This window comes from Drosophila yakuba, chromosome 3L (assembly GCF_016746365.2).
Source record: "Drosophila yakuba strain Tai18E2 chromosome 3L, Prin_Dyak_Tai18E2_2.1, whole genome shotgun sequence".
Classification (NCBI taxonomy): Eukaryota; Metazoa; Arthropoda; class Insecta; order Diptera; family Drosophilidae; genus Drosophila; species Drosophila yakuba.
The window spans coordinates 11,484,475-11,510,457 of record NC_052529.2 but is presented as its reverse complement, the minus strand read 5'-3'; the positions used below and the strand labels follow the sequence as shown (position 1 = coordinate 11,510,457).

Genomic DNA, 25,983 nt, shown 5'->3' with positions numbered 1-25,983 from the left:
AGGCTTAGATCCCGAAGGTTTTCTAGAAACGTGCAGAGGTGCTAACATTCACACAGAAAGGATACACTAACAGAGCACAAAAATGACATGCACTACATATTTAAATTCGGACACATTAAATATGGAAACATTGGATACTTTTTGCTTTAAAAGCCATTAAAAATGATTAAATACGGAAACATTGGATACTTTTTGCCTTAAAAGCCATTAAAAATGATTTGGATCAGAACTAAGCAATAGATTATCTTTAGAATAAAAGGGTGCCTATCCTACAAACAAAATCACAGTTATAGAGTGGTCAGGAAAGGACAACCTTATATTTTTCTCAAACTTTCCAGCATATCCTTCGCGATTCGAGAAGGGAGACTGGCAAAAAAAAAAGGTTGGTGGTGTGTGTGGTGGCGTGATTAAGTGATGGACATGTATGGACACATGCAGCGTTATGTTTAGCATACACAAACGGGCTACGGAAAGGAGGTGGCTGGCATGTAAATATGTGGGGGCGCAATGGTGTTCGCCCACCGGCAAGTCCTTGCGCTTTTAATCATAAATAACAATGGACACATGGCGGCAGGGGCCCGGCATTTAGCTTCATCCAACAAAGCCTTCCGCCCGACAACACGGAGTTGCCCTCAGTCCGGTGGCCGAGTTGACCAAGGATGTACTCATACCCAGTACTCACAGGCACAAAGGATATGCATTATTTTTGAAAAAGTTCTTTCAAAATGTCTCAACAGCAAAAGTTCTGCATATGGAATTGCACCAGCAGTGACAACGTTGGTTTGGTTTGCTTTTTATAACTTTGAGTGGAAAGAAAGAGAGGTATCATTTAGCCAAAATACCTCATCCTGTGCTCTTGCTCGTTTTTATTAGGTATCTGGGCAAGTGTGCGAGTGTGCTTGCCTGTTGATAATCCTCCGTCCACCGACTGGGTGGACCTCCTCCCTCATACGCCCTGTTGCCAGGCGCTTTCATTTCCGCCTCATGGACGCCAAACATGCCACTCTCTCTCTCTCTCTGTCCGTCCGTCCGTATATCCATCTGTCCGTTCGGCTGTCCGTCCGTTCGCTTGTCCGTTTGTCGCTTTCGCCCGTCCGTTGCGCTTGATAGGCTGACCAGGACTTTGCTAGTTGGGTGTCCGTGTCAGTGTCCTGCTCAATTTTATGTTTTTTTTTTTTTTTTTTTTGCTTTGCCTGACTCCGTTCCAAGCGAAACCAAAACACTGCGCAGTTGCCGCCCCGAGGCGGTTGCTCTGTGTGCGGAATTTTGATATTAATAGCCTTGGACAGTTTTATAAACGCCTTTCGGGGTTAACATGCTCAAGTGGTATTCATATTTTCCACTGACCGACCTGTCACTATTGTGTGTGTCAGAGCGACCCCAGTAAAATGTGAAAATAAAACGCAACCCAGGGGCGGGCTCTATTGGATCGGATTGGATTGGATTGGATTGGACTGAGTTGGGTTGGGCTCGTAGAGAATAAGTAATGGAAAATGTGTGGGCTACAAAGTACATGGCCAAGGCACTTATTTAAGGTGCTTTTAACTTACAAAAGAAATGGCTTTTTCATCTAGGTTCATATATATGTTGAACTATATAAATAGAAATATATTCTTTAATGAAATGAATTCTCATTACATATGACTCATTTATCAGTTAGTTTTAAGCCAAAGATTACTTGAAAAGATATTTAGATTTGGAATTTGCTTATTTTAATATCATTCCAAATCTTTTAAATTCGTAGAATTGTAAGAATATTATGTATAAAAAAATAGAAATATACTGATAATTGCAAGCTTCTTATCTCATCAAATATACTTCTATAAGCCAACCTCCCATTTTCCAAAGTTGCCAAAGGACTGGTTGTTGTTTTAAAGGATTAACGATAAAGATCATCTCCTGAACTCAGCCACAACATATGTAACTTCTCAGGATTTCCACGGCAACTTTCCGCTTAGGGCTTCGAGATGGAGTTTCCACGACACACTGCGCAGTTTCCTTCAGTTTTCACCCTCCTTTTGATTGAATTCAAAGCTGGATTACCGGGGGAAAGTACAAAGCGATGGGATTCTGTACAAGGAGCAGGGTTGCTTGGGAGTTAAAGACAATCGCAGTTTTCCTTATTGCGTCGCAGCTGAAACTTCGAATAGCCATTTTCCCCGAAGGGAGTTCCATTTGGGTGGAAAACTGCATGCTCTGCCTCTGTACCTCTGGTACAGTCATCCCTGGCACAGTGCGTCCGTGTTCACTTCCTTCCTTCCTGCCAGCTCACCCCGCTCCTTCCTTCACTGTGCCACTTCCTTGCGCGTCCTGCGCAGCATAAATTACGCAATTCACTTTGGCGTCCTTTTTCCATACCCATTGTTCGTGCGGTAAAAAGGATATACTCGGAATATTTACTTTACTGTACAGGATCACGGTTAACTCTTTGACTTGCTGCAGGTATAAATGTATATAGGTAAGTAAATATATAAAACTTAAATGATATATTTCAACTAGGTGGTACATAAGCAACCAGCATAACTTTTGTTTATATGTTTTTGGAGACTGATAGGTATTTGTTAGTCGAAAAATCGCTTCAGCAAGTCCTTTTTTTTAACTTTTCCCTGCCTCTGTTTGTTTGCAGCGACGCTGTTTGCGTTGTTGCTTATGATTTATGTGCCGCGCGTAGCGATGACACACACACACACTAACACACGCATGGCGAAAGGACACTGCTGCAGTTGAAAACACCCCATGCCCATCCATTTTCCTTAACCACCTCCTCCAGAATTTTCAAGAATTACACGCAAATTGCACGCAACACGCGAATCGGGCGAAGTGGTCGCGTATGGAAATGACGCGGGAATGCCACTCATGCGTTCCCTTCCCTTCGGTTTCCTTTCATGTCCCTGTGATTGTGATTGTGCTTCTGACTGTGCCTGCATGTGCGATAGTTCCCGTATCCGGCACTCGTTGCCCGTAGTCCGTAGTCCACGGAGTACGTAGTCCAAAGAGCCCAGAATGCCCCACCAGAAATCCGTGGCATTAAGTCATGCGTCATCCTTGGCGGGGACATGCGTGTAAGCCGGTTATCGGCCGAAAAGCCTGCCAGCAGCAGGACACTTTAAATATCTTTATGCATACCATAAATATGTTCCCAAATGCTAATCCTTAAATGCCGGCCCCCAACGAAATGCGTCACAGCACCCAGAATGTGAGTCAGCCTAGAGAATTCTAGGAAACTCTATGGAAATGTTGCGGTTGCGGTAAGTGGCAGGAAAAGGATCAATCACTCCAGCTGGTCAAGTTTGCAGGACATTTTAAATATATATATATGTACATATATACTCCCACTGAAAGAAAAACCTTGTTACTTAAAGTAATTCTTAAGAGGGTAACAAGCTAAAGTTTGATTAGTTTTATTAGCTTTTTTCTTCAATGTAACATTTACCCATTCTTTTTCTAATGAGAATCAGTCGCCCTTGTAAACCAAAAATCTATTCAAACCTGTTACTTGATTGGTAGTCATTTGTTAGAGCCCAATTCGCGTTAAAACGCTTTGCTTGTTTTCTTGATTGACGGAAATTGGGGAAAACCAGTTTGCCATCCATGAGAAAACCACATAAATGGCTTTACAAGATGGCATTGACTTTTCTAGATTACTGCAGACAGCCAATGTAAATTAGACCTTATGATAGTGACGATCTGGTTCTCATAAAAGTTCAAAACCCATTTTAGGATTTTATCCACATAGTTTGTATACCTTAAAGTCAAGCTGGACTTTGCTGACCTCAGCATCAGCTGGTTGAAAAATTGTAATATTTTATTTTCCATTTTTTGTATGCCTTTTATGGTTTTGACAACTTTATGGGTGGAAGGAGGCGAAAACATTTAATATATGACACCCAGCGAAGCCGCAACTCACTTTTTAATCACTTTTCATGAGCTTTTAATTACACACTTCTTGTTTGGGTTGTGTCGGAATGAAATTTATGAAAAACCAAACGCATAAAATGCTTAACAAGCTCCTGCCGCCCGACCGCAGGACATACACACACACACACACACACGTACGAGCGAAAATAAAATGGAAAAAGTGTTTGCATGCACATATGCGTGTGTGTGTGTGTGTGTGTGCAAAAATAAAATAAAAATATCCCCACTCATTTCCGTTATAATAATGTGTGAAAGGATATTAATTATGAAACAAGCGAACGGCAGGAAGCCCGGGCAATAAAAACAGCAAGCGACAGGAACACCATGCGTGACCAACAATAACAACTACGGGAACATCCCGAGCGACAACAACAATGTATGGCGACTCAGTAATATTGTATTTTATACGAGTTGGTCGGAGTACACTCGAAGAAATGAGTGCAATTTGAGCGAAACTTAGATAAATACATATAAGTTATGTACCGCTTTAATGCTTAAGCAACGCTTCAAATTCTTATGCAAACTCTTTTCATAAAATCAAAGTTTACAATACTTTAATATTAATTAAGTTACATATATCCTTATTGAAAAATACAAATATATTACCTACAACTTTACGTGATGTAATAATTCGAGAATATTTCTCGCCGTGTAGAGTGGGCGTAGATGGTGGCTTAGATGAGGTGAGTTGTGCCGAACTGTGTTGAGTTGGGCGGAGCGGAAATGGGAGCAACATGTGCAACATGTCGAACGGAAGTGTCGGCCATATTCCGCACACAAGCACACACGAACGCACACACGCACAGCCAACCTAAATAGGCCCACGTCGCACACACACAAATTATGTGTCCTGGCCAAGTAGATTTTTATGTAATGTCGGTCGGTTATTGCTTCCATTCATTTATTTTATTTCATTTACCCAAACCCCACAGTAAAACGCCCACACGGGCGAAATGCATATTTTTGAACCATCTAGTTTTGTATACTCTACTCCACTTTTAATAGTTTTCAACATTGAACTTAGAGCACATCTTAAATGCATTTAGCTTCAGAATAAATATATTCCAACTTATTAAATATACATTTTCATATTTTAAATTAAACCTACTTTCATATGCTCATTGTTTGTCTTTTAATGCATTCATAATTTTCTGTGCATGTCCTTGGAAACTTAATGGCATACAAAAACGTCGGACTTAAACTTAATACTCAGTCATAGGATTTGAACTTGTTTTTAAAAGATATAAACTGTTCCCCGAGCGCAAGGATAACTGCTCAGTGCCGTCACTTCAGTTATTAAGCTGAAATATTTTTGTCCTGCACTCCATGTCCTGTCATCCGAGTCAGTCAACCGCCCGGCGGCCCATTCAGCCATTCTGGCAGTGAGGCAGTGAGGCAGTCAGACATTTAGCCAGTCTGCCAATGACAGGACCCTCTGCGGCGACGACTGTCGTCCATCAGAGCCGTGCGTCAGTTGATCACGTTGCCGCTCCACGTGACGATGACAGGGCTGCCGGAATGCCAAAATGCCAAAATGACAGTAAGCCGGAATGCCAGTCGAAGTGGCACACACAGACCCACACACACACCACCCCACATCCACAAACTCCGTGGCCATCCGCCCACGGGCATGTTCTGCGGCTCCTGCGTGTAATTGCCGTTGTAATGTCGCCCGACGCGAATATAATTGCTAAAATGTTGCATAAACCGACAGACGTGCGAATGGCCAATGCCCAGGACTCTGCCTCTGCCCCTGCCTCTGTTCCTTGCTCCAACTCCAACTCCAACTCCGAGTCCGGATCAGAGTCCAGGTCGCGGCGACGACACTTTTCCATTTGAATTTAATTTTAATTTACGCCCAACGGCCGACGCTTCTGCTGCTCGTGATGCCCATTGCCATTTTCCGGAAATTGGCAACGGCAATGGCCAGAACATTCCGCATTCCGGACGTGGCCCCTGGCTTTTGGCCCGGTAGTTGAAAGTACACGAGAAGAAAAACCATGTACTCTTATATATATAAAATATATACAGATTTTTTACTGTCAAATATTTCATGTTGTTTTAAAAGTATATATCTTTGGGCACTTTTTACAAACTTAATTTAATTTTAAAAAACTTTATCAAATGGGTTTTACTCGGCTGTTATTAAATCTTTATAAAATTTGTTTATGATATAGACTATGCATTTATAAAATTTGTTTATGATATTATGCATTATATTAGTTTATGCATTTATAATTTGTAATCTGTTTTTTTTTTTCAATATTTTTCTCTTTGCTAAAATGAAGCTTAGAGTGGCACTGCGGTTCTGGCCACGCTTCTGACCAAATTTGAAAGGGCTGTCCGCACCGTTGAGTTAATGAGAAGAGACAGAGGTCGAGAGGAGAAGAGGGAGAGAATAAAGGATAGACGGGGCCAAAAAGGGAGAAAGAAACCCGTCGACATTTTATGTGCAACCGGCCGAATTGTTAGAAGAACGGCCAGTCTAATTGAAGCGAACTCAAGCAATTAGTCGATGAATTGAAGCAACAACAGTGCCAGTTCGGCGAATCATTTAAATTTAGATAAAGTTGAATTGAAAATAAGTCGGATATGACATTGTCAGTTGTCTGAGCTTGGAAATTCATGGCGAAATTCAAATTGATATAATATGCTGCTTTCACTCTGGAAAATATATGAACAAAGTCCTTGAAAAGCAATCATAATTTGGTTAGCAGTGTATGTAAAGCAAACGAGTTAGTAAACTTAATTAATTCACACTCAATGCTTTAGTATGAACCCAAAAATAACATTTTTCCCCTCTAAAATGAAGCATATCACAGCTAATGAAAAATCTTTCCCATATTAATTAGTAGCCTAGTTTCCTAGCCATCCACAAACTCCGAATTTTCCATTCGCGCTGATTCAAAGCCTTAGTCATCGTGTTAGCCACAATGTCTGGGCCTATGAGTAATTTTCCGCTGGCAAAAATCGTGCCTTCAAGGGCCGACTCATTAAGTGCAGACCGGGAATTAACAGATGAATAAAAATAATAAAGAAATAAAGATAATGCATGAGAAAGATGACGCCAAGAGCTGAACTGGAAGCTAAATCCGACCGATTTAATGAAAACAATTTTCCAAATTTGGCAAAACTATTAACCACGCTACGTTAATTTCATTAGCAAGTCTGTCTTTCTTGTTTCGGTGACCGTATTTTAGCCACATACAACAAAAAGTACATATACATATATATGGCAGCCATTAAATGCGCTAATTAGTTGGTCAATTAGCGTATGCTTACTGGATTGTTTTTCGGCTCTTTGTTTTGTTGGTCCAAAGAGGTTGGCTTTTTGGGTGGCTCTTTTGGAGGGCCAAAATCACAGTCACCATCGCATTTTGGACGTCAGCGGTTTGATCGCCCAACTGTCGCCACATTAATAAATCAGTTTAATTTAATTCAGTTGACAGCTTTAAGTCAATATGCTTGATAAATTGTTTTCTTTAATTTCGGTTTTTTTTTTTTTGGCTTTCCGTTTTGGTAACCTGCAGCTGTTGCCAAGAGGCAAATGAACAGCTCACCGTTCATTAACAGCATTTCATTTCATTTTTGTTAATTAGCTCACTTTGGGTCCATAATTCTTGTGCACACTGGACGGGTTTCCCAGGCTCACGTTTTCAATGGAAAATTAATCGAAAGCCCATTGTTTTAATAATTAATATGCGGCAAATGAAAATATTCTGTAAGTGCATTTTAATTACATTTATTACAGAGAACAGGAGAATTTTTGAACATTCAATTCTACCGCTTTTATTTTTAAGATGCGCTTTCAGCTGAATAAAGCTGTGAACAAAACTAAATATCCTCTGATTTCCTAATCTCGTCCAGGGCATCGCTCCAGGACATGAAGGAATCCTGATCATCCTGGCACTCACTAGCGACTCTCTCCGATTCAGCATTCTCGAATTCGGCCAGCTTCTGAAGACGAAGCTCCATACGGCGTTCCACTTCCTCTGTACTACTTGGAACCCTTTTTATGGGATTTTCATTGCCGTACAAAGACGACTCACTTTCCGGAAGGAAAGGTGACTTATCCGCTGAGACTGGCGAATCGATGGTACTGAGATCACTGACACTGGCCGAATAATGGGAAGAGTTTATATCGAATTGGCTGCATGTTCGTGAAAAAGTGAAAAAGCCATCTCCAGCTCCCCTTTTTGGTGGTTCGGGCGGCAATTCACTTATTTTGGCCATGAGACAACGACCGCGGCACTTGAGCTTATCCATTTTCAGCAGACGAATGAGATCCCCACGGGAATCCATTTCCACATAAGCGAATCCCTTGGGTCGCTTTCCCTTCTTGGGAATGGTTAGAGAACGGATCGAAAAACTTTGAAACACTTTCTGCAATTCGGATTCGGTGCACTCCATTGGCAAGTTGCTGACCATGGCCACAAATGGTGGATCCAACGGCACCTCCTCTTCCGGATCCGGTGTACTGACCTTCTTCTGTAGATTCGAATTCGATTTCTTGGGCCCATCGCCGTACAAGAAACGCTCTTCAATGTCGCCTTGGGAAGTTAGCACCTTTGTCACGTGCAACATGTCCTCCAATCCTTGCCCCGATTCGCTGCCGGAAATCGAGGACACGGAAGAGGAGCTGACTGGCGGCAGCTTGAAACAACGCGATGACTTGGACATCTTAGCCTTTAGTTTCCAAATAAAGAAAATATGTATTTTTGATATATGGAAAACGAGTCTGTATTTTCCTTGAAAACTGGGAATGTTTTCTGCCACAAAAAGCAAAGCCCTTCTCTTCTCTTTGAAAACGATTTAATTATATATAATGCATTTTAAATTAAGCATATTCTTCTGAATTAAATCTAGTTAAATTTAGCGCTCAATAAACCCTCATTAAAATGCAGAAAATTAAGTAATTAGCTATTTTTATATTAAGCTACCATTTATTTATCAATTTACAAAAGAAAATGTTGCTCACAACCTAATAAAATCATGATCATTATCCGCTAAGCATGATACTTTATACCTACACTATTCAGTTAATTCTTCAGCAATAGTTCACTTCTTCAGTCCTCACATCTTTTTTCGTATTCTATAAATGCATTATTATAGCTGGTGGAGCAGCCAAGCAGCTAGATTGAATATTCCCAGGCTGCGGATCGCATTCAGTGCAGCACCTGCTCCCCAGATACATTTGTACATATATCGAGCGTAGACCAGGCAAATGCCAAGGTTCGCGGATCCCAACTGACAACTATCGGAGTTGGCTGGAAAATATCAAAAGTTCAGCAAACAAGTGGCATGGAGTTGAGTTGTAGTCGTAGTTTGAGTTTGAGTTTGGCTAATGCACGGATTGTGTCGTTTTCTGTTTGCTGTTTGTTAGTTTGGTCGTTTTAGTTGGTTTGGTTTGGTTGGTTTGGTTTGGTTGATTTGGTTGGTTTGTTGGGTTGGGCTGAAACGCGAGGATGGAAGGAGGTTTCCACATTAGGCAACTGGCAACGGGCTACACCCATATTCCGTGGAAAATTGGGTGCGTTAGCCAAACACAAACTAAGGTAAACTGATAAAAATCATGGCCTGCAGCATGAGTGCCAGTACGAGTGCCATGGGCTTTCGGGCCAACTAACCCAGCCAGAAACCAAGTGCGAGTGCTGGCCCTCGTAGTACGTGTCTGGGACCGGGTATTACCAACAGACGGCGGACAGACGGGCTGAAATATTAGGCCAATTATATTTCAAAAATTTACATGACGATGAAGTTGACGATGGCCGGGTCATCTATAATCCAAGCCATAGACAGGGTGCCACTTGAAAAAAATGCACAGTTAAAAACATGGTTAATTTCTCAACTTTCTAGCCTTAAAACTCTTTAAGCAATCCCCTGATTTTATTAACTAAACTAATGTATAAATAATATTATGATTAATATATTTCATAGCAGTAGAAACGAATGCAAAAAGAACCTTCTCTTGCCTGTACATTTATTTTTCAGTGCAAGTACAGTGTGTACACGAAGGAAGCGTCAAGTGGCCTCCGCCTTCACGTTTTTTCCCCACTATCTTGATGCTCTCACGTGGAACGTGCACGGGCATAAGTATAAGTACGGTGTCTGGAGAGCTGCTCGTATCTGGGCACTAGGATCACATTCAGCTACATGGAATTTTCTTTTCTTTGCGCTTAATTTCATAGGAACAGACTGAATGAAATGCGGCATAGGTGCAGCGAAGGTAATTAATTTCGAGGATTAGGCATTAGATTTTGGCGATATCAACGTGTCCCATAATTCTCATATCGAGGGGCCGGACGAACACGTTCGTAGACCCTATTTATCTACAAGCCATCTTAACTCTACGTCTTCTTTGTGGGTCACCAGAGGGCAAGACATCGAAATTAATAATTGAATAGGGGCATGAGTGGGATTAGGTGTAAAAAACTGTGATTTGAGGTGCATGTTAAAGAGGGTTCAGTACCTGGAACGGAAAAAGAATGTCACTTAAATTATACATGTCATAATTTTAAACATAACTTAAATGGAAACATCACAATTACTAGCCTTCAAACTGAAATGTACAACAAATAAGTAATTACTTGTCGCCTTTTTTTAAGTGTTAATTAGCATCACTTTACATGAACGTCAAAAGCGTGATTCCCTTCAAATCAAAATCGTAATTTCTTGATTGTATTCGGTAATTGATGCCATTCACATAAATGGGAAATATTAAAACCAACAAACCGCTAATTATAATACCTAATCAGCGTTTTCTTTCACCTCTATTTATTTATTTTGAGGGCAACAAACTACCCCAAAAATGTGCCTCCAAAATTCAGTCGATCCAAAAACCAAAAACCAAAGGCAAATCAAAATCAAAATCCAAAAACCAATGCAGACACGAAAAGTGTTCCACATGACAGCGTGAATAATTTGTCACCAATTGATGGAAAGCTGAAGAAGAGGGCGGTACCAAAATGAAAACCGTCATCAGGTAAATGCAATTAGCCCCCTACTCGCATTTTGATTGATGTATTTCGAATGAGCTGCGCCAGGAAAATTAATTAGCTTTAAATTATGTAGGTAGCCCAGAAAATGGAGTATCGAAACTGGTTGGTGGCCAGGGCACGGGCACACCCAAAATCATTGCCGGGGCTCTATTCTGAGCTTCAAATAAGCTCGAGCACCTTATTAATTAATCAATTGGCTTCGGCAAATTGCCTGGATTGGAGCAATTATCATTATTTGGTTAAATGCAGCTTATGGTGAGCTGGAGAATGTTCATTAAGGGGTTCAACAATGTGGATAACTAATTGTTTATTTACCCCTCTGCAATCCCCTTTAAATATTCTACTTGCTATCTCATCTTAAAAGCTGGCTATGTCTATCTAATCGATATTATGTTATGCAAATCAAAAAGTAGAGTGTCTTTTTAGATTGCAGTGATATTATGCTGCTGAATAATATACCCCTAAAGTGGAGATATTAAGCCCATTGAAGTAGAAATAAAATGATTTTAAGAATCTATCATTGGTAATTTATTTTTCAAGATGAAGACTCTTTTCAAAAAGTTTGAATGAGGGCAATTTTTTGCTTTTGACAGTGGCAACCATCCCATGGCATTACCCCGACTTCCAACCCCCCATTTTATAATCTTTATGACTATCTCATTTGTGCCGAAATCATTGCATAGAAATCCGGGGGATTCAGAAGTCGCTCCACCGAACTGCGCCCAAAATTGACAAATGCACGGGCTGAGCAGGCCTGAAATGTGAAAATTTATCAATCGGAGGGTATTTTCACGACTTTTCCGGTGCGCAGTGAACCGAGCACCGGGAAATAATATGACTTTAGCCACGGTTATCAATAACCAGGCATCGATATCTTATGAAAATTGATACGCCACACACACACAGCGGGGAGGAAAATAAAAATAAATAATAATGGCCATTATTACAGTTTATCCCATGGCGAATAGTTTCGCCCACTCGCCCCGTTTTGGGCAGCAAGGAATCGAGGATTCGAGGTATCGAGTCCTTTTGCCGATGCCGATACCGATGCCACTCATAAGCGAACTAATCCGTCAAAATTTATTGCCCACCACCGAGGGGAGCCACTGTCGACTGCCAATTGATAACGTGCGTGTGAAATTTATCAAATAAATTGAGGCCATAAATGTCAAAGCTGCGCATGATTCATGCACAGACAATCGCTGCTAGCTAGGGAATCCCACTTATTAGCCAGCTTCTCATCCATCCATTCGAGTCGAGGAGTTTTTTGGGGTCCAGTCAGAAGTCAATCCCACATTGGATTAGCTGACAAATTTTGGTAATTTCTTGTGACTCTCATGAGCTTATTAAACACCCATCAAGTGGTAAGCTGCGAACTGCGACCGGAATTTTAATTAATTTGTTATATTTTCTCTAGCAAATATTTATGGTTTAAGTTAATTGCTATAATATAACATATGAGGTTTTTTTTATCAGTTTATTGGTTAATTTATGTTTGTATTTGATTTAAAACCACAAATTTGCATAAATTTCGCTTTAATCATTTCTTTAGCAGCCAGTCAGGGGGTCAGTCATTAAATCTGTGCCTTTGCACATTTATTAAAAACCCATCAAACGTTAAGCCCCCGAATTACGATTTGCATTCGACATTCAGCCGGCGAAATTTCACCCACTTCCTTTCCCACCTCCGAGCTCCAAGCTCCAAGCCCCAAGCTCCATCCCAATCCCATTTCCATTTCCATGCCGATTTCCATAGCAATTCCCACTCCCACTATTACGCAGCGTAATCAGAAAGCGTAGAGAACCGGAGTTTGGATCTGGGTTTTGGGTTTTGGGTTTGGGATTCGGATTGGGTTTGGGCTTGGGCTTGGGTTGAAGCTCCAGTTGGAGTTCGAGTTTCGAATTTCGAGTTCCAGTTCAGTTCAGTTCAGTTCCGCGTGGCCATCATTATTCAGAATTTAGTTTACTTTTTTGCAGCTCCGCCGTTTGTCTGTCTGACTCCGACTCTGATTGCATATGAAAGAGGTGAATGCTTTTTCACGCTATTATTAAATTTGGTTATTTCGCTGGGATTTGGCGCGGGCGAGGTGAAGGCCCTGCGTTTCGAGTAATGACAATGCATGATGGCACGCCCTGATGGAATACCAATTGTACGCGGCCAGCACTGCGAGAAAATGCTAGCTACCTACCACGCAGTGTCTTTATACAATGGGGTAATCGTATGTAGGTGGTAGTTGTGGTAGCTGCTTTAGGAAGTAGCAGTAGTAGTTACGTTTATAGTAGCGGATGGCATTTATAATATGGCAATTATCCTTTTTATATACATCCCTCATAAAGCTACTAAAATATCCCACCTTTATCTCCAGAGCTACTCGTATAAGTATATAATACCAGTCCCAACAAAACTACAACGATGGCACAAGAAATCGCCACAAATCGCAGAGCAAACACAGACAATCGCTGTAAACTAAAAACCGCTTCCAACTTTGACATAATAAATAGCCGAGTAGAGTGAGAGGGGGGGGAAATGTGTTGGGGGTTGGATTGGGGCTCTTAATAAAAGTCAATTGGCAAACCCACAAGCCACCCCCACTATGTTTTTCCGGATTTGTCCTTGCCGGACAGCCATTTGAAATTTTAATAAAAAGTCCTTTTATCGCACTTAGAAGGCCATTTAGTAAGCTAAATTATACCCGAGTATTATCCGGACCAGGATCCGCTCCACCCGCTCCTCCCCCCGCTACCAGAGAATCTTAAACCCAATCCCCAATCCCAATCGCAATGCCGAAAACCCGAAATCGTAGTCAAATTGGCCATGTTAAACCGCACAGCAGTTTGGCCCTTGTTGTTGTTGACCCGACTTATCTCTTTTTGGCCAAAACGAAACGAAACGAAACGAAACGGAGCCGCACCGGCAACGTAAACTTGCCGCAAATTGGCCAACTTGCCGCTGCTGTTGTTGCCACTCCTGCTGCATAAGTCCAATTTATTTTTGGTTTTTTACTTCAAAGCGAAGACAAAAAGGCAGCAAAACCAAATCGAATTAAGCTTAAATCTACATAAGCTTTTTCTCTCTGTGTGCCGGTGGATGTGCGGCCCAGTAGTTGGGAATCAACGGTGGTGCAAGTTCGCCAAGAACTCACTTTTCTAAGGGAACTTTCTTATAGATAAATAAATAAATAAATATGGGTAAATATAGGTAGTAAATAAATGTTATCATAAGTATTTTGATGTTCAATAAAACTATTTAGTTAAGCATTGAGTTAGTTATATATATACAAATATGAATTAGGCACCATTATTTACCACCAAATCGTTTTTTTTTTGTATGAAAAAAGTACAAAATATAGTTGATAGATACTTTTAACCCACTGTGCCCCAAGTTGCCTGATTGTTCCTCTGCCTTTCGGTCCATTTGGTTGCTCTGGTTGCTGTTGTTGTTGCTTTTGTTGCTGGGGAATGAATTACATTTCTCTTTGCATTTTGGCTTGTTGTTGTTGCTGTTGCTGCTGCTGCTGTCGGTCGGTTGGTCGTTTCCATTTTTATTTCGGTTTTCCTCTTTTTCTTTTTTTCTAAATGCTAATTTATGGGCATGTGTTGCCATTTGGTTGCCGTTGGGTAATTTTAGTGCCCACCAAAACACAGCACACACAGCAACATTGCCACAGAAACAGAAACAGAACAGAAGCACAACACACACACAGAAACACAAACCGAAACAGGAAATGCAGCAAGCGAAATAAAAAGTGAAGTAAATTGCATATTTATGAATCTGTCAATTGTTTATACTTTTATGCATTCGCCATTCGGCATTTGGGGCTATTGTTGCTATTGTTGCTGTTGCTTTCACAGAATTTCCCAACTTATTATTTGCGCGCTTGTTCGCTGATTGTTGCTGTTGTGTTCTTGTGTTTTTGTGCTGCTCCAGTTGCACAGAAACAATATTTATAACTTTTTCTGATCGGAACATTTTCAATTTCAGTTAACTTCCTTTTGTTTGCTGTCAATCTTAGTTTGCAAAAATTTAAATTTCGGGTGCTAATAAATAAGTTCAAAAAAAGTAGTGTCAGAAGTGATGATTAAAACATCAAAAATTGTATATAATATGTAAAGAAAATATGTAAAAAATATTATAAAAAATTGTATATTGTTAAAAAGTACAACATTAAAATTGTATGTAACAGCACAATCACCAGTTTTTTTTAGAAAATGATAGTATTAATTCTAGAGTGTATTATTTCAATTAGCTGGCAAACAGGATTGGTAGCTTCAAGTTTTTTCCGGTGTGCTTGGGCTGCAGCCACGCCCCTATGTTACTTTTACGCCCCCCATAACATATGATTCCATTACCATTTACGTATTCACATTCGAGTTCGTTCTGCTTGTCGGTTGTGTTGCTGTCGTTCTTGCATGAATTGCAACTGCAATTGCAACTGCCCCGCCCCCTGACTGACCCCTTGCCCCCCTCCAGCCGTCATCCTCAAGCACCACCCCCTGCCACCCCCTGCCCACACATCGCTGACCGGCCGGCAGACAAAACAAACGCATTATAACGAAATGTTGGCAAAAAAAAAAAACTAAAAAACACAGGGAAAACAACGAAAACACGAAGAGGAAAACTTACACCTATTTCCTGTAGATGTCCGTTCATGCGTACACTGTGAGAAATTGTCGCTCCAAAATATTTCTCACAGCGGCATGCTTTAAAGCTTGATAATTTTAAGGTCAGCATAGAAGATTTCGTGGAAGCCCAAAGCCGAAAACAGATGTAGCGACTATCTGACATCATCTAGGTATTTTTTTTAATGGAAGTTGAACAAGGTCTATTTGAAATTATCTAACACATTAAGGCCAACATCTTACGAATCTGGCGAGAAAAGTTATGTTTACATAGTGGAAGTAGCTAATGGTTAAAATATGGAAATAATATTGCAGAGGCAAAGAGATCTAGCATTCCTTAAACGTGATTTACAAAACTATATTCTTCTAAATTATTTTTAAAAATACAGAAACTGCTACTAAGAAAATATCATCAAAATTCGCCGAACTGGTAGTCGCTTACTTGTAACATAATTATTCATTTCCTCTATTTTCATATGTTATGTTTAGAATGGTAAATTAATTGGTAAATACACCATTGGTGTTTCCTACTGCAAAACGCCTTGAGGGGCTTTTCTTCGGGTGCATGCAATAAACTTAAATCAATAAACAAAACAAAAGAAAACAACTTCCATTGTCTGTCCCCCCTGTTGCCCGTTGCCCTTTGCCGGTTCGTTTAGGTTCTGTTTCCCATTTGAAGTAAAGGCATTAAATAAGTCGAAAGGTATAAACACAAGCTGGCAAACAAATAAGGCCGAAACCGAAACCGCTCGAACCGAGACCGGAGTAAATGGTTTGGCATTGCTAAGGGAAATGGGAATGGGAATGGGAATCAGAATGGAAATGGAAATGGCAATGGATATGCCAGAGACACACGGCAGCAAAAACCGTCGAAATTCCTTCACAGAACATTTATTTTCGGCTGCCTTTCGTTACACACATTGATTTCTGAGTTTGAGTTTGAGTATGAGTTTCAGTTTGAGGCACTGGCCAAAACTGCCCCCCCCACACACACTCCAGGGTACACGCGATGCAATAAAGTTGAAAAAGGTAAATTGCCGAGCATATTTTGTATCTTTCAGATACCACAACTGGCACCCGAAACTGCAGCGCCAGCAACTGAAACGCACTGAGCCAAGAAAACAAACCAAAAATCAAGCGGCAGTAGGAAAACCAATATGAAGATGCCAACCTGAGTGGAAGGAAGCGTTTCTTTAGCTTGTCCTGTCCTTAGTTTTTATATTTATGCACTTTTTTCCCCATGACAACTTTGGCACTCAAACAGCTGCTGCCGGGTAAATATTTTACCAACCGCCTGGGATATTCTGCCATCGGGGGTTTTGGACAATTGGATAGGTAACAGATAATCTTCGGGGCCAATAAGATATCAAAGTTATGGTGGCCGACATGTACGGTTGCTTTTAGTTTTGACAACACAATTGCAGCAACTTTCTTTGAATCTGCTGATGCTTAGATTGGATAACATATGCCAAGAGTTTTTATTTCCCCTTTGCATGTAAGCTCTTTTTTAGAAATTTATATGCAGACTAAAATACGTGTACCCTAAATTTTTTATGATAAAAACAACAGCTTGAAGCTTATCAAAATGGATAAATATGCTCTGTTCCCTTCAAAATTTGAATTCATGTCATCTGGTCACAAGATTGTATAAATAGCTCTATTAGCAATTCATTAATTCCCGCAATGATACGAAAATTACTACACCTTTGCTGCACCACAGCGCGATAAAAAGAAAACCACAGAAATAATTAAATTAACTGGCAAGATAATTCCATTAAAAAGCCACCTGGAATGATCGCTCGGATCAGCCTGTGTTTACCATGTAACTTACATAATGTAACTGCTATTTTTAGCGGAAAAAACTCGTTTCCCCTGGTGTTGGCCCTTATCTTAACGCTTCAGCACAGCCAGCAAAAAATGAGTCCTGTTGCTGTAACGCTCCTTGACCACACATACACACTTGCACCTACATATACATACATATATATATATATATATGTATTTTTTAATATACATTTGTATAGGAGAAAATCCGCAATGCGGCAGCGAAACATTTGGTGGATAGAATAGAAACTCGCTGGCGGAGGCCAACGGGGGATAAAGTTGGAGGAACTGACTATCTACGACAGCAATTCATTGTGGATACTCATTAGCAGCAGGTAAACACATTTCTGGAACATTGCTTTTAATTAGTAAAACAGACGCCCGGTGTCACGGGTTCAACAAAGTAAACCAAACCAAACGGAAGGGCCCCTGTCCGTACGTCCGTCCGTTTGTCCGTCCGTTTGTCTGTCCGTTTGTCTGTCCGTTCGTCGGTCCGCTCTGCCAGCATGTCCGCCAGTCACCCGGTGCCTTTTTAATTGCAAGAACGTCAAAACATTTACCAAATTAACGCAATCCAAGCTCAACGAAATTTTTCGGGGCGAAAGAAAAACCGCCAAAAAACACGAAAACGAAGGAAAAACGCGAAAAGAATCTACCCCCAACCAACCGTTGTGGTGGGGGAAAAGCGAAAGAAACAATGCTAAATGTCCGTCAATAGATTGCAGTCAGTGTGCGAGGGGAGAATTTCCGACTCTTATCAGATAAACCTGCTCTAATTTGTGTACACTTAGTCAACTGAACGAGGACGAATGGGAAGTGGAAATGATAGTTGGCCAGCACTATATGGCATGGGATATACCAGTAGTAGTGCTCGTATAATGAGTCTCAGCTGGTGGACGGACCAGCGAGCATACCAAATCACCCCGGTCGAGGAAATGCTTTTTTCTCTTTTCATTTAATTTCACTTTGAGTCGCAAATCGTTTTTACTTTTTGTGTCAGTGTTATACCCTTGAGACATCTTGGGTATAAGCGAAACGCTGTCAGTCGGGGGAGCAGCATAAAAACTAAAATATTGATTACAAGTCATTTATTAAATATCATATCAGTTAAATACAGTTTGTATTTTGTATGTTGTAAATAAATTATTTCACTTTGTGCAAACTGCACCCTAGCATATTCATATCTAAATTTACTGATTTACTGATAAATTAATTATAAATTTGTCACTTAAAATCCAATCAATTAATGCCTAGTATTTCCTTCACTTTAAATATATATTAAGTTTCTTCAATACTGCACTATATACCTCTTACTATACTTTTAAATTATTTATTTTACTATCCTAAGCTCTGCTTATTCCATACTTAAATAGCAGGGTACTTCTTAAGTTTCCTCTATAATCACGTCCCCTTTTTTTCTATTTCTTTTCGGCATTTGTGTTTTGTGTATCTGGGTGCGTTTTTTGTCGTCTTTCCGCTCGTTCCTTACGCTTTTTTTTTCGGCTCATGTAAAGTGTAATATATTTTTTCGGTACTTTGCAGCGGACAGATACATTTAAAGTCATTCAGTGCAGACATCCCGGGCACAAACAGCCAAACAGCCAAACAGCCAAACAGCTGAAGAGCTGAAGAGGGTAGATGTGGGCTGGCGGTTGGGGGTTCCGGACTGCGGAGGTTGAGGTTGCGGGGTCAGTGGATCGGGGAAGAGGGCAAGAGACAGGCAACGAATTAACTACAAACGACTACACATTAATGCCAACTTAACAACAGAAGCCGTCCAAGCGACAGGCCAGAAAATGTTGGCAAAGAAAGGGCAAGGTGTTCTGGAAAGAAAAAGGAACAGAATGGAACCGAATGGAAAGGAAGAGGCGATGGACGGCATAAAATACCAGAAGCTAACGACTACGAACGGATATACGAATACGACGAATGCGAGCGACTGAGGCTGGAGTTGCTTCACAAGCCCAAACATAACAACACTGCGGGTGTGTGAGATCCGCAAGATACAGATACGAGCCATAAGATATGAGATACAAGATACGACCCTGGACATGGTCACGGGCACGGCTAAAATACAATATATTATGCGTGCGTTGGCTTTTTTTTTCCTTTTTTTTTTGTATTTTTTATTTTCCTGTGCTCTTTTCAGTTGGCAACACACAAATGGAGACACCCCAACCGCTGGCATTCTTCAAAATTAACATACCACGAAAAGTACACAAAACAAAAGAAGTGTTTGCCATGTTACTAGATGGGTGCATGGATGGATGGATGGATGGGTGGATGGATGGATGGGTGGATGGATGGATGGTTGGTCGAATGGTAATATGGATGCATGCCCCGTTTGGAGAACAAGTTACTGGGCTCTGGACAGCTGACGGCCAGTGGATCCGATGACCGTGTCGGTGGTTTCCAGCATATGGTCGAGATTTGCCCAGTTTAGTGGGTCGTGGGTCATTGGGTGGTGAATGCTGGAATACTCACTCCTTTCACTGGCTCTCTTAATATATAATTGACATACATATAATTGACTTGGTGTAGCTTACTTAATAAAGAAATCAGTTGTGCAACTATATTTCATTTAAATTATTTAATTTCGCAAGATATTTCTGTAATGCATACTTCCTTCTTCCCAGCTTCCATTTTGTTCCATATTATTTGAAAATAAAATTATTTCAAAATTGCAAGCTTGGCCAACTTGAATGGTATAATTTTCTTAGTCAAACTCAGGCAAGACCCATTTATTTGTTATGTCCCATTATATTCTATTAATTTAATGGCAGGCAAGACAACTCAAGTTTAAAGCTTATCAATCTGGCTGATCTTAGTTGATGGCGAACTTTCTATTTTGTTCTTGGCAGAAACCATGGAAAAAGTCTACTTTCACGGCCCATTCACGTGGATCCAATTAAAGTTGCCACTCTGGCACTCAGGCAGTTTTCCCAACAGCAAAGCCATCGATGGAGCGGAGTTTCTGTGCTGGCTGAACTGAACTGAACAAGAGGAAGCCACAGAATGCTTTGACAGCATCAAGGACGATGATGATGTGATTCCGCCGGCTTGCTTCAATTATAGGAAATTGCGCAAATCCTTCAAACTTTCGCCCCCACTCGCCGCAAGTACAAACCAATGGCAAAAGTTGGGCGCCAAATCTGCCCAAGTCGCTGGGGAGCGGAACTGCCGTCTTATTAGCGCTCTTCTCGACTTTTCTGTGACACTAATCCCGCTGCAAGTTCCCTGCACTTCAACTTCAAGTTGGCTGCACATAAGCCGGGGCTCATCCATCCAAAAAAAAATAAAAATAAAAGCGAAACAACAAGTAAACAAAAGCAGCCAGCACATCAGTACACCAGCAAACTGGCAACAAAACGGGCTAACGTCGATGCCGATTGCGATTGCGATTCGAGAATCGAGATTCGCGATTTGGGATTCGGGATTGGGGATTGTCATTGCCAATGCCATAGCCATTGCGGTGCGCATCTCTCCTCTGGAACAGATTAAATTCCAAATTGTTTTTCATGGGCCGACAGACAAGTCCGCTGTCCTGACATCGCCACATCCACCCTGGATTTTCGAGAGCCTCTGCCCCCAGGCGCTGGCTAATTCCCGTATGCAATGAAAACAATTTGTATCCCTACGCTTTATATCCTTACCCTGTATAAGGGTGTGCACAAAGGAATACGGGTTACATTTTTGAATCAAAATTCTGCAAAATATTGGGCATTGTATCTGCATTGAAATCTGCATTCAGTCACGCGTATATTTATATTAATTTAAGCGTATCAGTTTAACATATTAAAATCAGAGTAATTAATTTTACAATATAATTTGTTTGAATACTCCATAGTTTATAGTTTATATGTATTCCTAATTTATTTTATATTGTATAATTATTCCTAATACTTTTTTTATCTCATTACCAATGGGTATTCCGTGTTCCTAGTAATTGTTTCTAGATTACTGCTCTTTATGGCTGCATTTTTTATTCCTTTTCTGTGCCTGAACAAGCGCGTTGATTTTATCAAGCTTATTATATGGGTCGTGGTCGTGGTTGTGGCTGTGGCAGTATCATCAGGCTGGGGTGCAACCCTTTTCGGGTTCTTAGGCTGCTGCAACAACAATGACAAGGGCTTCTGCAGATGGGGATCGCTTTAAGGGATCAGGAGATCGGAGACAGGGAATCGGGAAATAACCACATCCAGTGCAAAGCCATACAGAGAAAGAAAGATCAAAGCTTAGCAGCATCACTACATTAAATATGAATTATTTATATTTTATACTATACCAAAGTAAAACTACTCCCACTTTGTGCCCAGCAAATTGTCATCTGTGTCTCCAAGACAGTGCCCTAGATTAGTAATAAAGCAAGCTACAATTTCCCCCAGTGCACCCATCCTCGGCTGGGTCTCAGCTGGCATCCTGGCCCGCATGATTCGGTCACATCCACATAAACAACCATAAACCAAGACCCTTTTCGCAGGCGCTGGTGCCCCAAGTGCAATGCAGCGCGAAATTCCACTCATTTTTTAACAAGTTCTCAACGCTTTTGTTGCACAACAATGCGAAGGTTGATTTTCAGTGCGGGGCGAAGTCGCAGAAGGGGGAAGGGGACTCCAAAGGGACGGACACGGGACGTGGCACTTCATATCATAAACTTAAGTACCAGCAGCGACCGAGAATACAGCGTCATCTCCTGCCCTCCGCGTCCCTCATCGTTGGTTGTACTTCTGTGCGTACTCCCCTACCTTCATCAAAGGTAACCCAAATAGTGTTGCCCAGTTGGAACCAGTTAAAAATTCCATTTAAAATTAAGCTACAAAGAAATCTAGACTACATTGGGTAATTTGGTATATATCATTTTAGTTTTAAGTTTCAAAAAAGTTGTTATATGTTACATATATAAAGTTAAGATATTTGAAAGCATAACATTTTATTCTAATATAAGATGATGTAAATTGTATTAGTTACTTACTAGTTCTTACTTACTTTTCATATTGTGCAGAGAATATTATTATATTTATAAATATATTAACTAGTTTCCCAGTGTTTTCTAGCTCGAAAGTAGCCAGTCAGCCAGCACTGATCCCGAGTAACCCAAGAGCCAGCACATTCTGTTTTCCAACGTCAGCGGCTACCGGAGTGCCTGCCTGCTACCGCTTTTGATACTCGTTTTGGTTTTGGGCCCTGATGATGACATTGACAGTAGAGCCCCGACCTCAGAGACCCCTTTTGGCCCCTTTTTCCCCTCGAGTACCCACTGAGTACCATCTGAGTACCCCCCCGCACCGGAATCAGCTGTTGCTCAAAGAACTATCTACTGGTAGAGGTAGAAGTGAAGGTAGAGGTAGAAGTACGGGTAGTCGGGTACTCAGAATGTTTTGGCACAATTAAAGCTGCTGGTCGCCTGTCTCACTCAGCTGACCTGACGTTGTCTTGTGTCGTCAGTGTCTTCGTCTCTATCTCTATCTCTTTCTCTGTCCGTGTCTCCATCTCTGTCTGTGTCACTGTGGTGGGCCCCTTGTTATTTATTCGCCTTTACTTGGTTTTTCATCCAGCCGCACTCTGATCTCGGCAAGTGAAACTATACAGATCGAGGTGATAGTAAATTAAGTAGCTGATTGCAGGAATATGTCTTGAAGTACGCTCAAAGTTGCCTCAAAGAGACCGCCTCACAGTCTGCGGCACAAACAATGCTGCCTTTTAAAAATGTATATAAATAGAGTTTCTGCTTAAATTGAAGACATTTGATTTCATCAAGGGAATACTACGTAATATTCCACATTGAGTTGTAAAGTAAAAAGCTTTTCTTGTATTAATTCATTCCATAATAATTATTTATTAAGAGTATATGTATAAGACCAGTAGATAGTTAGGTTTTTGAGCTCATTAATATTTCTTTTCAACTACAATAGCCTATGGCGATCCTCAGCTCTTTGCGACCAACAAGTTGAAGCCATTCTCCTGGGCTTTTGGCCCAGTGTGCATTGTCATTGTCCCATCAGCGTTTTGCTGTCGCTGTCATTATTGTTTGCTTTCTTGCTGCTGTCGGTTTTTTGTAACCTTAGAACTTCTCAAGTTGTAGCTGCCTTTCTCGCAGCCTTTGTAAATGGGCATAATACCGGAAACCCGCAACACAACGACAACCGCCGATCGACAGACTTTATACTCGTAGTAACCAGCCAGCCGAGCGAACAGGCGACCGACTGACACCGACAACGACAACAGCTGAGAGCCTGCACTGAGAGAAAATAATTACAGTTTCAACAAAATTGAGAGAAACGCTTTAGATACCTATTCAGTTTGAAAACTCAGTTCATCCTCTTACAGTAACTTGAAAATTATAACAAAATCTCAAAATAAACCATCTGTAGGTAGAAGATCCTTTTGTATCTAAGGAGTTATTATTTTCTGCCGTGTCGAAATGGAGCTGGAGTTGGACACTGGACTGCAGGAGCGGAGTGCCAACGGGGATCGGGAAGAAGGTAACCGCGACTAAGGGAGTCGGGTGAGGGATGGGGCATCTTGGTATGTGGTTCGAGCAGCTGAGTTCTTGCCGGTGCGGTGCGGTTCGGTACACTTCGCTGCCTCTCACTCATTTCATAACAAAACGCCACAACAAAGATCAAAAACAAGCTGGAAAAAGTTCATGGAATTAGTATGAATTAGGCGCATACCTCTTAATAATGAAAATATGCTTATGTGCTGATAATAAAATGAATTAATAAACATTTTAAAACAAAAGCTGGAGACTGAAAAATGGAGCTGTTACAGGGCTGCTTTCTCAAGAATGGTCTTTAGTTTATTTTCGAGGGTATGACAATGTTTGTTTTTCGAGGGTACCACATAGTGCCATAGAAAAGCCACAGTTCCGACATGGCCGCAATCCCTTTCCCTGTCCAGCGTATGAAAAACTTGCCAGCGGTTCCGGTGAAAATTCACGTTTAACCGAACAATTAATAGAATCCACTCGACAACTGCACAATTTACAACATTGTGTTCTGTCCACCGGCCTCCGACTCCACGAGTCTGGCGGTTCTGTTTGTTTGTCTGTAACTGGCAGCATAATTACCACATATTTTCTGTAAGTGGCACGGTGCGAAGTTCCCATTTAGCCAAGTTGGAGTCTCCAAGTTGGCCACTTCCCAGACCGCCGATGCCACGGGAAATGAGATTCATTCTTGGCGTTTTTCCCTTCTGGCTACGCCTTTTGTTTTCCGCAGCATTCCAAAAATGCTCAACTGCCGGTATGATCACCACTTGAATCTTTCTAGTTGGGACTTTACCGAATGCCCCCGGAAAAACCGAAAGAACAATTGACTTTGTTAACGTCTATGATATGGTTTAATTAAATAATGCGGGATTACGAGTGGAACTTAATTTAATTTGCCATGATCTGGATTAATAATACTACCTATCTGGTTAGTCGTATGCTGCAGCATTGCATTGCACAGTAATTATTCCGGAAAGTTCTCGATGGTGTAACTATTTTGCTATCCCACTGAAAGTAGTATTTTACAAATGATAACTATCTGTTCATTTCTTTTTAACGCTTGGAATCTATTCGCGGTCCAATTAAATCTTTCCCTCATTTCCCTTCATTTACAAATAAATTGGTTTCGGATATCATAGTGGCTCCATGAGAAATATGTTATTAAATAGGCATAGATACCTGGGAACTGGCATATTAAAATGGAACTCGAAAAGGTGCTGTTTCAAATGGTATATATAACATTCAGAACGCCGAAACCCCAAGGTGATATGGATTCCATGACCAGTTCCAATTGATTTCCCCTTTTTCATATTTTCATATTTTCATATCCGCTCCTTTGTAGTTTTTCCCCACAGACGCCACAAAGATCATTAGCCGATGGCCGGCAACTAATTGATGAGCGTAAAATGAAATGCCAACTAATTTTTAATTAAAATTTTGTATAATCCACCGCCAACTGAACTGCAGAGGACCCACCGCAACGGATAAGATCTAATTGCCATAATTAATTCTCATATAATTTGGGCGGCGAAGGCGACTACTGTTTTTATTGTTTTTTTGGGGGGCCATTTACATAATTTCATAATATGCAAATGGATCTGCATCGGGGCAAGATCGAAGATAGAAGCCATTAAAGGCAGGGCAACAAATCACAGCTGGACTGGGAGGCCTCTTCAGATACAAATTGCAGATCGGTATCTTTTGATGCGTAATTAATAACTGCAGGGGGATCCGAACGCTGAATCCATACCCTTAAAAGGAGGATCCCGAAAATAAAATAAAATAAAAAATATCTCGAGGGAAGGGGCATAATTCCCGGATCTGTAATGTGAGAGCGACGAGGAAAACTGGAAACCACAGCGCAGACAATGGCCAACGAGAGTTGTGAGGAAAAGTTGAGTGGAAACCCCTGGAAAATTCGCGTTGTCAAGCGAGCTCTGTTTGTTTGTTGTTTTCCCGTGCACCCATTGTCAAGAACCTACCCGACAACTTTATTGATAGATTGCAATTTCTGGGGGACTTCTTTTTTTATTTTCTTTTTTTGGGCTGCCTAACAAAAGGCAACAAGTTTACAATTTCCTTTTGTCAATGCGTGAATTCTAAAGGAGGTGAAAGCCAAAATTTGCGTAACAA

General features: G+C 41.0%; 3 protein-coding genes and 1 long non-coding RNA gene across 5 annotated transcripts; 1 reads left to right on the top strand and 3 right to left on the bottom strand.

Annotated features, from left to right (window-relative positions):
• Positions 1–5,396: 5,396 nt before the first annotated feature.
• LOC120321602 lies at positions 5,397–5,753 on the bottom strand. The gene is given in 3 exon segments (XM_039374732.1): positions 5,397–5,475; positions 5,477–5,705; positions 5,708–5,753. Coding segments are annotated over 3 exon segments (354 nt in total).
• A 1,891-nt stretch (positions 5,754–7,644) lies between these two features.
• Positions 7,645–10,009, bottom strand: LOC6533699. The gene is made up of 2 exons (XM_002094368.2): positions 9,991–10,009; positions 7,645–8,717 (listed from the first exon to the last, which is right to left on the bottom strand). Exons 1-2 carry the CDS (start codon positions 10,007–10,009, stop codon positions 7,753–7,755), a joined length of 984 nt encoding a protein of 327 aa, XP_002094404.2. The 3' UTR covers positions 7,645–7,752.
• A 13,620-nt stretch (positions 10,010–23,629) lies between these two features.
• LOC26536043 lies at positions 23,630–24,666 on the bottom strand. The gene is made up of 2 exons (XM_015194737.3): positions 24,430–24,666; positions 23,630–23,993 (listed from the first exon to the last, which is right to left on the bottom strand). Exons 1-2 carry the CDS (start codon positions 24,534–24,536, stop codon positions 23,762–23,764), a joined length of 339 nt encoding a protein of 112 aa, XP_015050223.1. The 5' UTR covers positions 24,537–24,666; the 3' UTR covers positions 23,630–23,761.
• Positions 24,667–24,793: 127 nt separating this feature from the next.
• On the top strand, positions 24,794–25,391 carry LOC120321547. Of its 2 annotated transcripts, XR_005561208.1 has the most exons (3): positions 24,794–24,838; positions 24,990–25,113; positions 25,193–25,391. It is a non-coding gene; the product is annotated as an uncharacterized LOC120321547 (long non-coding RNA). The 2 variants fall into 2 exon arrangements; XR_005561207.1 differs by having other exon boundaries at positions 24,802–25,113.
• The last annotated feature ends 592 nt before the right edge of the window (positions 25,392–25,983 follow it).